The 13426-nt window shown below is 33.1% G+C and overlaps 1 protein-coding gene across 2 annotated transcripts; it reads left to right on the top strand.

The window, feature by feature from the left end:
• Positions 1–4248: 4248 nt before the first annotated feature.
• Positions 4249–11535, top strand: LOC111710589 (tropomyosin). 2 transcript variants are annotated; one of them, XM_023484700.1, is made up of 8 exons: positions 4249–4344; positions 7372–7428; positions 7928–8005; positions 8320–8477; positions 8734–9062; positions 9429–9582; positions 10640–10788; positions 11450–11535. In XM_023484700.1, exons 2-7 carry the CDS (start codon positions 7393–7395, stop codon positions 10782–10784), a joined length of 900 nt encoding a protein of 299 aa, XP_023340468.1. In that variant the 5' UTR covers positions 4249–4344; positions 7372–7392; the 3' UTR covers positions 10785–10788; positions 11450–11535. The 2 variants fall into 2 exon arrangements, with proteins under 2 accessions (XP_023340468.1, XP_023340469.1); XM_023484701.1 differs by having other exon boundaries at positions 4251–4344; positions 9429–9540.
• The last annotated feature ends 1891 nt before the right edge of the window (positions 11536–13426 follow it).

Below are 13426 nucleotides of genomic sequence, written 5' to 3'. Positions count from 1 at the left end.
CAGTTTTGTTTGATTCTAGCTTCTTGATTAGAAGTTTTAATTTAAAATGATTACTCGAACTTTTGTTATTTAAACAGTTATAATTAATTGTTCTCAAAATGTAATACTTTTATCATAGTTTTGTTCACAGTTCATCTCAATGTTATATTTCAAGAAAGGTTTATATCTTTGAAGGTTTAATTAAAAAAAAGGTTTATCATGCAAGGTTTATCAATCTTAAAGGTTAATCCTAACTGAAAGGTTTGTCTTTATGAAAGGTTTATCTTTATGAAAGGTTTATCTTTATGAAAGGTTTATCTTTATGAAAGGTTTATTTTAATGAAAGGTTTATCTTTATGAAAGGTTTATTTTAATAAAAGGTTTATCTATGAAATATTTGAAGGTTTAAAATATTTTCTCAGGAAAGTATTATTTTGGCCCATATCTTGAATTTAAAACTGCTTTAAAATTATCTTGAATTTAAAACTGCTTTAAAAATGTGTACTTAATTTTTCATGTATTTAATATGCGTAGTAAACTTAAATTTTAGAAGTAAAAGATTTCGCTTTAATAGTTCCCACAATCGCTCATTTTTAAATCAAAGATTATGCATTGCATTCAAATCGCCTCTTAAGAAACCCACGACTAGTTGTGTTACGTTAGAATTCAAAAAGACAATTTTTCTTCAGTTTTCAACCCAGTTCAAAAAAAATTGTAATTTTTATAAACAATATCTCTTATTAAACCTGATTAAAATATTTAATGTTATAATTATATATAAATATAAAAATGTATAAATGTAGAATTATTATATATTAAATTGCAATGGCAAACTTCTTTACTATAAACCAGAAGAGAATTTTGTGTCAAAAATGCTTTTACACATTCCTTATAAAAAGTTGCAAAAAAAATTAGATTTCATTCACATAAATTTAACGTTTTTTATTGTTCACTACAGGATGATTGCAGTAAGCTCACGATTTTTGTAAATTCATCATCATACACATACAGATATTTTTTACAAAATGATTCATAAAAATCGTGATTTAAAAACATATATTTGTTATATATTTTGGAAAAGTAAAACAAAGATCAAGTTGAACTAACGACGGTTGGCCCGAATTCTACCTGTTTGGCTGCAGCCGGAATCAAGTTGAACTAAAGACGGTTGGCCCGAACACTACCTGTTTGGTTGCAGTCGGAATCAAGTTGAAATAAAGACGGTTGGCCCAAATCTACCTGTTTGGCTGCCGTCGGAATCAAGTTGAACTAAAGACGGTTGGCCCGAACACTACCTGTTTGGTTGCAGTCGGAATCAAGTTGAGCTAAAGACGGTTGGCCCGAATCTACCTGTTTGGCTGCAGCCGGAATCAATTTAAAACGGTGAAATATTTTAATTTGATCTAGGCGAGAAGTAGTAATGCTAGTCGTAGCCTGTTTCACTACCCTTATTTCTTGATTCCAAATTCCTTAATTCTTAGACGTTAAAATAACACAAAATTGTGTTTTATAAAAAACATTAATTAGAAAACGTTCAAAAAGGCATTTGAGAAAGATGAAAATGCTGTAAGCCTGAATTAGGCTGGGAGTGGGCGGTCTGCTTGTATATGCTTGGAATTTTCTTGTATTATTGCCTATTAAAATACCTTCAATAATCCATAGAATACGAACATAGGGTGACCAGAGTTTTTACATTAATACTGTTTTTCGTGAAGGGGTTATGCATTTTAGCCACCCTGTTTAGTAAAGAAATATCGGGGGGGGAGGGGGGGGTCTGAATTTTTTCCAGAGCATTTGCGGACATTTTTTTTTCAAAATACTCAATCTATTCATCATTTTAACTGTTCATTAACATACTTTAAAAAAACATGGTGTTTTTTGTATTCTCACGTTTTGAAACTGGAATTTTTTATAATTTGGTGGTTAAATCAACGTTTAAATTTGTATTTGATCAATGTTTTTTAACGTTTAAACTGATTTGGTGTAACACGAACAAGAAACGTCTATCTGATTATGAACAGTTATAAAATATGTAAAATCAATCTGACTATATTACGATCAGATAGATTATATTAGATTTGCAATTTCCATTATTCACCCTGTGAATGCTTCTGGTAAAATTTAGAATTTAGAAATCTACCATGATTTTTCATAATTTTCAGAACCGTGTCGTACAGACAGTATCTAAATATTTAGATATATGAGAATGTGAATTTACATCAGACATAATGTGGATTAAATAAACATGCAAACTATGCAGGATTCCCCATTATTAACACGAATATGGAGGAATTATTTAATGAATTTCAACCGGTCAGAGATTACACAGATCGGTAACTTTGTACGGTCTACGGTCTATAAACTGTCAGAGATTACTTAGACCGGTAACTTTGTACGGTCTAAGGTCTATAAACTGTCAGAGATTACACAGATCGGTAACTTTGTACGGTCTACGGTCTATAAACTGTCAGAGATTACTTAGACCGGTAACTTTGTACGGTCTAAGGTCTATAAACTGTCAGAGATTACACAGACCGGTAACTTTGTACGGTCTAAGGTCTATAAACTGTCAAAGATTACACAGATTGGTAACTTTGTACGGTCTAAGGTCTATAAACTGTCAGAGATTACACAGATCAGTAACTTTATACGGTCTAAGGTCTATAAACTGTCATGTATAGACACTTCCAGTACATTATTATTGTTATGAAAAGACTTCCTCTTATGTCCCTATCTCTATCTGTAAAATTGTCTATCATCCATCATTTATCATCTATCATCTACCATCTATCATCTATCATCTATCATCTATCATCTATCATCTATCATCTATCATCTATCATCTATCATCTATCATCTATCATCTATCATCTATTATCTATCATCTATTATCTACATCTATCTTCTAACTCTATTGTCCAACTGTTGGATAGAAAGCAATGTTTTCCCATCAAGGATTGAGGAATACTAGACAATACAAATTTTGAATCAAGAGTTATTTTAATCAACTGATTTAATATTGCTGTCATCATAGTATAACAGATGAGGGATCAATTCAAATTTAGATACGTATTCACATAGTTGTTTGTCTGCTAAAGAAGTATTTCGATTAATCTCTGATCGAGTAAAATATTTTTCTCTATGCAAAACAAGATCTTTAGAAATTTTTTTCAAAACTTCACCTTATTTAACCCTATTCCCGCTGGGGGGGGGGTCAATTTGACCCCCCCCCTGTAGTTTTTTTTACATAACTCAAAAATTATCCTGGTTTTCAAGTACCCAGCAGGGATAGGGTTAATTGGTATCCAAATGACCATTATTTGTTGTAGTGGTAATTCTGTGGTTTGAAATTTTTTACCAAACTAGGCTTTTAAGGCGTTTCGCGCCCATCTTCTATTTCAACTTTTAATTGTGACTTTATCTGTGAGCATCTTCTCTTTGTACAGAATTAAACAAAAACAAAAAAAAGTTTGCGGATTTCTAATATTTTTTCGCGCACTTTTTAAAATTTTACAAACAAACAGACACTCAAGCCAGATTTATATATAGATGAAACTCACTGTGCCAAAATAGTTTTTCTCTAAATACACACCCTGTTACTTGAATCTTTATCCGAATATTTTTCCTCCAGGAATTTAAAGCAGTCCTATTATTTCCAGATTACATGTACGGTGTCCCAAACTGGACCCGTCAACTCGCAAGTAGGGTGTCCCAAATCGGGCAAGTAAACTCGTTAGTTTAATGTCCCAAACTGGGCAAGCAAACTCGTTAGTAGGGTGTCCCAAACTGGGCATGTCAACTCGTTAGTACAGTGTCCCAAACTGGGCAAGTAAACTGGTTAGTAAGGTGTCCTAAACTGGGCAACTAAACTCGTTAGAATTGGGTGTCCCAAAATTGGCAAGTAAACTGGTTAGTAGGGTGTCCCAAACGTGGCAAGTAAACTCGTTAATATGGTGTCCCAAACTGGGAAAAGTAAACTCTAGTATAGGGTAAGTAAACTGGTTAGTAGGGTGTCCCCCCCCCCCCACCACATCGGAATAGCTGAAATATAAATCTCTTCTTAACACTCAATAAAAATGTAAAATAAATTGTGCTGTAAACAGCTGGAGAAGAGAGTGGGAATGGAGTTGCATTTACTTTCCTATAAATATTTCAAATCTAAACAATCTCAACGAAGGACAATTAAACTGCTTTCTCTTTTTCTACTATCCGTTCGATTTGACTATCTATCTATATCTATCTATCTATCCGTCTCGACTATCTATCTATCTGTCTATCTGGCACAAGGAAAGGCGACATTGTGAGCGCTGCATAATCTTGACTCTGTGGTCCGCAGATCTTCATCGGAACAGGTCCTCCGTACAGGTACGTCAATTCAGAGGTCAAGAGGTCAGAGGTCAGTTCAAATAAATACATGTAGAAGAGGTCATGGAGTCTACGTTCGTTGAATTTCCGAATAGAATAGATGGAGTGGTCAGAGGTTTTCCAAATACATCGTAGTTTTGGAAATGTTTAGCTATTTAAAAATCGACAAAACATCTGGTTTTTTTGGAGGGTCACAGCTGAGCTTATCCAATACCTCTTAAAGTTGTTCCTAGGAGCCATAACGTCTAAAACTCATGGTTTAGTACTTTATGTCTGTATTCTGATATTGCACTTAAAATGACACTTTTAAATGAAGGAAATTATTAATTAAATATTGCGAAAATATCAATATTTTGGATTTATGAATTATTATGAATTAAGCAAATCTTTCTGCTCAAATACATGCCTGAGGTTCCTGCAGAGTTAGCAATACATTCTGCTAAAACAATCATGGCGTTTTAGCCAGAAATTCCTTTTTTTGGTTTAAATTTTCGTGGATTTTATCGGGTTTTTTTGTAGGATGCATGAATTGAGAAGTTTTTTTTCATATCTTCAAGTACCTGGGTTAGTTTAAAGGGATTTTAAACGTACCTTCAAGTACCTGGGTTAGTTTAAAGGGGCTGTAGACGTATCACCTGGGTTAGTTTAAAGGGACTGTATACGTATCTTCATGTACCTGGGTTAGTTTAAAGGGAATGTAGACATATCTTCAAGTACCTGGGTTAGTTTAAAGGGACTGTAGACGTATTTTCAAGTACCTGGGTTAGTTTAAAGGGGCTGTATACGTATCTTCATGTACCTGGGTTAGTATAAAGGGACTGTAGACATATCTTCAAGTACCTGGGTTAGTTTACAGGGACTGGAGACGTATCTTCAAGTACCTGGGTTAGTTTAAAGGGACTGTAAAACGTAATATAAAATGAAAAGATGTAAAGTGTAAAGTTTGATTAACAACGTTACAAACCTTCATCAGAGCAAAAAAGATGGAGACTTTTTTGTTTTCCTATCCGAAAATTGACCAGTTTCAATTATGTTACTTTTCAAGATACAGGACGATATCGTCTTCTTCGATACTCAGATAAAGGTTTAAAAGGAACCGTTGTAAATCTTCTAATTCTTTAGACAGTAAGTTGTAATCATTTTAATGCAATTATTGTTTAAAAAAAGTAAGGTTTCGATGATTTTATTTAATTGTAATTGTAATTGTAATTTTGACTGATTTTCACAAAATAACCTTTTTCATACAAGTGTAGTAAAACTATTAAAGAAAATAAGATATTGAAAGTTGAAAGAAGAAAAATATTTAAACCCAAAATTCCATTTCCCGAAGTTAGAGAAGTTATGTGCTTTTTCTTATATATTGATATACTGATATATCTATTGTTCCTATATCTGGGCAAGGGACAAGGATAAGGGCAGAAGGTATATAGAAGACAATTTAAATTAACAAAATTAAAAACAAAACTTCAATTACCCCCATATTAAATATACTGTATTTTTTCAAATGTTAAAAATACATGAACTCGATTATATTGTTCTAACCAAAAAAATTTTTATCATACCCATTTTTATAAATTTATGTAAATGTAAATATCCAAAGGTATTACAATATTCAAAAATGTGGAATGCAAATGTCCAAATTTCTCAATAATTTAGTGGATCATATTTACGGTATAATTCCTGCTTGAGGTTTAGAATCAGTTTAATCCTCTCAAATTCATTCAAATAACTTTATTTGTCTTTGGCCAACATTTTAGTTGCAACATTCGCCGTTTTTCTTAAACAGACAAACACTAAAACCGACATTCAAATGGTGGTTTATATTATCTTGTTATCGCAAAATAATGGGATGGTATTTTCATGTGAACCTCCATTGATAGATTGATATTTCCGATTCACAACCGGGTACCAAGTATCAAGTATAAATTACATATCCATGTTTTTGTTTCTGAAAACTGTCTCTTTTTATTTATGGTATCTCTCAGAATAAAGTACATTCTCAAAAAAAAATTAGAAATTACCAGAATTGAATACTTTTCCGCTTGAAAAACCACGTTATCTTCCAGATTATTGATCGGATGAAGGTTTGTAGGGGTACCGATGTAAATCTGACATGCCCCTCTAGAAATGGAGAGTTATTTAAGATAACAACGACCGTCCATTAAAAGAATATTTGTGAGGGTCTCCTGCTACCTGAATGCTTGAAATTGTTGCTGTGAAGTCGTAATTTCTTAAACTCTGTAGAAATGGACACAAACGGGTTTGGGGGGGGGTCAGTGCATATTGAAATAACGTCATGGACAATTAAAATTGTTTAATTCCTCTTAAAGTTTATCAGAAAGGGGATTAGGCCGGGATTAATGAGAGGGAAATTAACTGGAAAAATCCGAATTGGTTAAAAATGTTCTCTATCAGTAAAATCAACTTTGAAGTAGGAAATATATTTCGATGTTTTTTTACACCATTATCAGACGTCCAAGGGCAGATTTGAACTTTTGGATAGTTTTTATTAGATAGAAGTAAGTTTCATTTTTGCCATTTTTTCTGTATACTCCCAAATCTTCCCAACCCTTCCCCTCTTAAGGTTGACCCCCCCCCCCCTTCTGTTAAGGTTGACCCTTATGGACTATTGCTGTAGAATTGAGCAGTATAAAGAATGTGAGGGGGGAATCTAAATGAGAAAAATCTAGAAAATGTGAACAATTCTCCATTGCTAGCATTCTACTCATACACTCCTTAAAAATAGAGGATTTTCAAACTCAAAATTTAACCCCGACCCCATGCACTCTTATAAAAATCTGAGCTTAAATGTAAATTATACATTCTATATCACTCCGCCAGATACCACGCCAAAATAAAGTAAAATTCACGCAGGATGAAAATCCTACATGGTTTATATTATAGCTTCTCTTTTGAAAGAACTATTGAGAAGAATAAACAAGCTTTTTGAAATTCAAGTATGCTACCAAGTATTTTTTTCATTCTTGTGAGTAAAAATCCAAAATTAATTATTATTATATTTTGTAGAAGTAAAGCCAGGCAACCAAGATGGACGCAATTAGAAAGAAGATGCAGAGCCTTAAGGTAGAATTCGATTCAGTTTTTAAAAAAAAATAAAAATTGGCTTTTGAATAATTTGAAGAAAAACATTGCTTATTAAAAATCTAAAAGATAGTTTGGTCACATGTTTCTTGATAAAAACTGAGTTTTTATCAATTTTCAAAATGTGGGATAGAAAAATATTGTAAAATCTAGGGCGAGACGGATAGTCTGTACGCAACTATTAATATTGTTGAATCTAGGGTGAGACGGATGGTCTGTACGCAACTATTAATATTGTTAAATCTAGGGTGAGACGGAAAGACTGTACGCAACTATTAATATTGTTAAATCTAGGGTGAGACGGAAAGCCTGTACGCAACTATTAATATTGTTAAATCTAGGGTGAGACGGATGGTCTGTACGCAACTATTAATATTGTTAAATCTAGGGTGAGACGGATGGCCTGTACGCAACTATTAATATTGTTAAATCTAGGGTGAGACGGATGGTCTGTACGCAACTATTAATATTGTTAATCTAGGGTGAGACGGATAGTCTGTACGCAACTATTGGTAGATTCGAGGATTCCTCTAAAGAATACCAGCGTATGGCCGATCAGGTAAGTTTAACTATTTACCGAAAATTTGATTTTTTAAATAAAAAACCTACATGTTTTCATTTTTATTTTTTTTGTTGGGGGGGGGGGGGGGCAATAAAATAAGTTTGATATGGAATTTTAGATTTTTTAACGCTAACTTTTAGGGCGCTTCACCAATTTGTCCTGTTTTGGCTTCTAAATTTCCGTTTTAATCATTTCTAGAAGGTCTTTCCCAATTAACTTAGCTATATTACCGTAAATTACTGACCAATTCATACAAATTATGAATAATTACCGGCATACACTAGATGTAGATTGATTCTAATATGCTTTAGGCCGACTGTGATATCCGCGACTACGGAAAGAAAGTACAGCAGCTTGAGATCGGGTTCGACGAGACCAACGACAAGCTCGTCAAGGCCACCGAGTCCCTCGAGGAGAAGGAGAAACACTTCAAGGAGGTCGAGGCTGATGTTGCCGCTCTTACTCGTAGGTCAGAACAATGTTCACTAGCTGAGAACTGTCCTTTCATCACTTATTTGTATTTTAATCTTACTTTACCTTACATTAGAATCTGATCTGGGAAAAATAAAAGCCATGAAAGGAAAATTTACAAAATTGAAAAGAATTTGTTTCAAATAATGAATTATGCAATGTACCGGCCTTTTTAACTAAAATTTGACATTTTTTTCGATGAGCATTGCCGGAGTAAAGTTAAAATATCTGATATAATATAAGAACGTGTTTAGAATTATGTTGATGGAGGAGGAAGCAAAGAAGTCCGAGCAGAACCTCGCAGATACCGTCACCAAGCTCGCCCTATCCTCCAAGGACGCTGACCAGGTCCTCAAGAAGGTCAAGGTCTTTGAGTCCAAGTGCATGAACAATGAGGTGACCATCGAGGAGTACGACAAAAACCTGAGGGCCACCACCAAGATGGCATCAGACAACGAGCAGAAGCTGGATGAGTTGAGCAGGAAGCTCGGTGTCCAGGAGGATGAGCTGAAGCGTGCTATTGAGCGCGCTGAGCTAGCAGAGAACAAGCTCAAGAGCATCGAGGATGAACTCCAAACTGTCGGTGAGATTTTAGAGAAAAATGGATGATTTAAAAGAAATTTAAGGAAGTAAATTCTCTTAGAATCAATATTTTAATCATACAAAACTTTTTAATCGACAGTTATCTATTAAGCCTGTTTATAAAATGATACTTGACATGATTATTTCATTCTAAAGTGATCAGTTGATTTATAAACAGATTCTCAAAACGATCAATTGATTTCTAAAGTGATCATTTAATTTCTAGACTGATCTGCAAATGATTTCTCAACAGATCATTTGATCTACAAAGTGGTCATTTGATTTATAAAGTAAACAAGTGTTTATTAAACTGATCAGTTTATTGAATACTTCTGAAATGATTGATTGATTGATTTGTGTCCTCTAGGTGAGAACATGAAACAGCTTGAGAAGAGTGCTGAGAAGGCTGTAGAGAGGGAAGAGAAGCTGAAGGATAAAATCCTTCAAATCCAGCATAAATACAAGGCAGCAGAGGGCAGGTACAGAATACAGATTTATAAATACAAGGCAGCAGAGGGCAGGTACAGAATACAGATTTATAAATGCACTAGAAATTCAAGGCGCTTCGCGCCCTTCTTTCTAGCCTTAGAGGGCGCTTCACGCCCATCTTCTAAATTAGTTGTGAACATGTTCTCTTTGTGTACATCGTAAAACAAAACAAAAATAATCCGCGGATTTTCACAAAAAATTTCGCGGATTTTCAAAATTTTTAAAAATTTAATGACGATCGAATTTTGATGGAGACAAATATTTGAAATTTTGATTTTTCATAAACCTTCCCTGGGGTCCATAGATGTCACAAAAAAAATTCGAGCCCGACCGGTTCAGCCGTTTTGACGTTTATTGGATACAAACAAACAAACAGACAAAGAGACAGACAGACAGACAAGCCAAATTTATATATAGAAGGCAGCAGAGGGCAGGTACAGAATACAGATTTATACTCACATCTTTTTAAATGCTTAACAGTCATCTTAATACAGTGAGAACAAGAATACTGCGGAATAGGAAGACGACATTAGAGTAATAATTAAGTGTACTTGATGCTGTTACAAAGCTAATAGTGTTAGCAGTAGCTTAATAATCACCTTGTTTAGTGAAATGGGTCTGTATACACTGCACAATTACTGTGTCTGATGTTAATTTACTAATTAAAGTTATAAATTTAGTTTTAGAGTTGTCTGAATGAATACGCCTCTGGTTATATGCCTTATTTACAACAATATGCTTTAAACCTTGGTTCAAGCAGAAACTATAATGTTGCATGTATTTTATTATAAAAATCCAGGTTTAATTTTATATTTATTTTATTTCTTTTCGAGATATATACGATATATTCCATATTGTCGATCAGATAAAGGTTTCATCTTAATGTAATATTTAATTGAAAGAATGTACTTTCATAGAACATTTCCTCTCTTTAACCTTTCTATTTTCTAAATCCACTATGTATGAAAGAAATAAAGGAACTACGTTTTGCCACAAACAAAGTTTTGTAGCCCCTATATCCCTACAGCCTCATGTTGTAAACCTTTAATAATAATAAGACAAGCATGACTATGCAGCGTCTGTGTTCAGGTTTGAGTATGGAGAGATGAACATCACCAAGTTGAACCAGAGGATTGATGATATTGAGGACGAGATCTACAGAGAGAAGCTCAAGATCAAAAAGTGTGCGGATGATCTCGGAGAAACATTCGATGATATGCTCACCAACTATTAAACAGGTGATAAAATAGAATTTATGATGATATTTATGAAATGTCGTCTTCAACAATTTTAGAATAGGTTTCAAATGAAAAGGCTATTATATATATTCCTCAAAATTCACAACCAAAAATTAAACAATGATATTTTTCCGTAAACTTTTGATTCATTTACCTGCATCGAGTCACATAAAATTGTGGAGAATGAAGACGACATTCAAACCACATAATTAGTTTTAATGTTTATTGGAGTGTTAAAAACCATAAGTTGAGTCTAAAAGTCGTCTTCTATTCCAAAGTTTTATCGGTTTTAGAGTTTCTAACTTTGATTTATTTAGATGTTGTGTTGAAATCAGTATTTCTTTATTCTATCTTTTTATTTTAGAATAAACGTTGTTAAAACTCAATCTTTTAGTAAAATTTAATATAAAAAATAGATAGTTTTAACCAAGGTTTTTGGATAAGGTGGGTTACTCTCTATGCACTCCAATGTACGTCTTCTAAGATGGATGAATAAAACCTCATTATCTATCTATCTTGGGAGACGACATTTTCCGTACGTTGGAGCGCATTAAGAGTAACCAACCTATTATACAACCTTGGTTTGAAAGTAATCTTGAAATGCTTCTGTTTGTACCATTTATATTTAATAATTAAATATTTCATGTTTGTTCTATTCCAGTATGATATCCTGATGTCCCGATCAGCTGGCACTGGTTTCAGATTCTTCTTGAATATTTCAAAGCAATATTTCTCCGACATATTCTTGAAAAAAATCAGATTGTAATCATGTGATTTTTTATATTTCCAATCGATAGAATAAATTGTATATTTATAATGGAGTATTATTCTAAACAGAAAATAGGTTTCATGTCTTAAACCTTTTAAATTTGTGCGTACGTCTTCTTCGTATATTAAAAGATACATTATACATCGAAAAAATTTTTAAATTAGATTTTATTCATTACATTAATATCTCAGTTTGGGAATGCCATTGATAAGGGGTCTTCTATTATTATTGGTTCACAAATGAATATTATATATTTTACACATTGAATATTTGACAATTTGGTTTAAATCTAAATTCGAAGGAAGAGAGGAGATTATGATAATTGTAAAAGTATTTATATTGATAAAAAGGTTCATGTCGGGACGAGATTGATGATAGTTTTCAATATAGCCTCTACAGATGAAATTTGAAAAACAATGTTTTAAGAATTTAACCGTTACCGAAAAAATCTTAAAAATTTAGATTTTATTCAATACATTAAAATCTCATCCAAATTGAAATTGATAAGTTTTAAAGGTACAGACCACATTTAGGAATGTCAAGAATAGGGGGTCTTTCATTACTATTGGTTCACAACTAAATGAATACAGCACTATTCGTACATTTCCAAGAAGATATATATCATACTTGACTGTTGAGAAATTACTTGCATATTGTGGGGCACCCTGTATATTTCCTAATTGTATTATCCTCATAAAAAACTCACTGGGTTTAGGGTATTAAAAACGACAATGTTGGCATGACAAATCAAAGTAAGTGTTAAAGGGACTGTAAGCCTAATTTAAAGTAACCCTCCATGAAAAGTCAATTTCTAGAATTGGCGGGAAATAAATATTTACTTTCGAATATTTGGAAACCGTTTTTTATGTAAAATACAAAGAGCTCTCTTCACCACAGATGAACAGTCAACGGGTTTTAGACAGGGAGTAAGGAATAGAAGGGAGATATAACTGACGCGGTTCGCCCTACAATATGATTGTACATGCTTTGCAGACTTTATTTGAATAAAAAATATTTGTCCTATGTACAATTACCGCGTATACAATAACCTATTCTGAATATTTCTTATACAAATGGAGTACACGTCTGCAAAGCATGTATAATCATATTGTAGGGCTAACCGCGTCAGTTGTATCTCCCTTCTATTCCTTACTTTTTGGTTTTAGATCGGGCATCATGTCCTCCTTGCATGGAGGGTCACTTAAACATTACGCTTACAGACCTTTCAACATAACTGTTTAAAGGGAGTGTTCGCGAAAAATGAAAGGGGGTATAGGCTTAATGCGATAAAAAAGCGCTTTTGATCGCTACTAATCTTACTTCTATCTGTTGCGTCTGTAAGGAGAAAATTGTTAAAGACGTTTCATACGAAGAACGTAGTGTCCATACAAATAGAGAAAATTGCAACATACGACTTAGACCGTAAAAAAATCAATTTAATTTCAATCAAATCATTCAGATATTACAAACTATAGTCATCGATTTTCTTTCGCCACATTTGTATATAGATGATTTTTCATAATATGTTTTAATTGTTATGATCTGAGAGTTACATTTATTCCTGTCTCGAGGATTTTTGGTAATGAAGACGACATTTTCATATTTTCCAGGAATGTTCGAAAACAAGTTGTAAGCTAAATATTATTTTAAAAAACAAAATCAAAACTAGTATGAAATATCAAATATATACAAATGTGGCGAAAGATAATCGATGACTATAGGTTGTAATATCTGAATGATTTGTTTGAAATTAAATGGATTTTTTTACGGTCTAAGTCGTATGTTGCAATTTTCTCAATTTGTATGGACGCCATGTTATTCGGTATGAGACGTCTTTAACAATTTTCTCCTTATAGACGCAACAGATAG

This window comes from Eurytemora carolleeae, unplaced genomic scaffold, assembly GCF_000591075.1.
Source record: "Eurytemora carolleeae unplaced genomic scaffold, Eaff_2.0 scaffold677, whole genome shotgun sequence".
Classification (NCBI taxonomy): domain Eukaryota; kingdom Metazoa; phylum Arthropoda; class Copepoda; order Calanoida; family Temoridae; genus Eurytemora; species Eurytemora carolleeae.
This window is presented reverse-complemented; position numbering and strand designations above follow the sequence as displayed.

What these genes read in the sequence shown, in the direction of transcription:
- LOC111710589 (XM_023484700.1), top strand. Translation starts at nt 7,393, where the DNA reads ATGGACGCAATTAGAAAGAAGATGCAGAGCCTTAAG. An exon ending in AGAAGATGCAGAGCCTTAAG is followed by an intron (nt 7,429 to 7,927) that starts GTAGAATTCGAT and finishes TTGTTAATCTAG; the next exon opens with GGTGAGACGGATAGTCTGTA. An exon ending in GTTGCCGCTCTTACTCGTAG is followed by an intron (nt 8,478 to 8,733) that starts GTCAGAACAATG and finishes GAACGTGTTTAG; the next exon opens with AATTATGTTGATGGAGGAGG.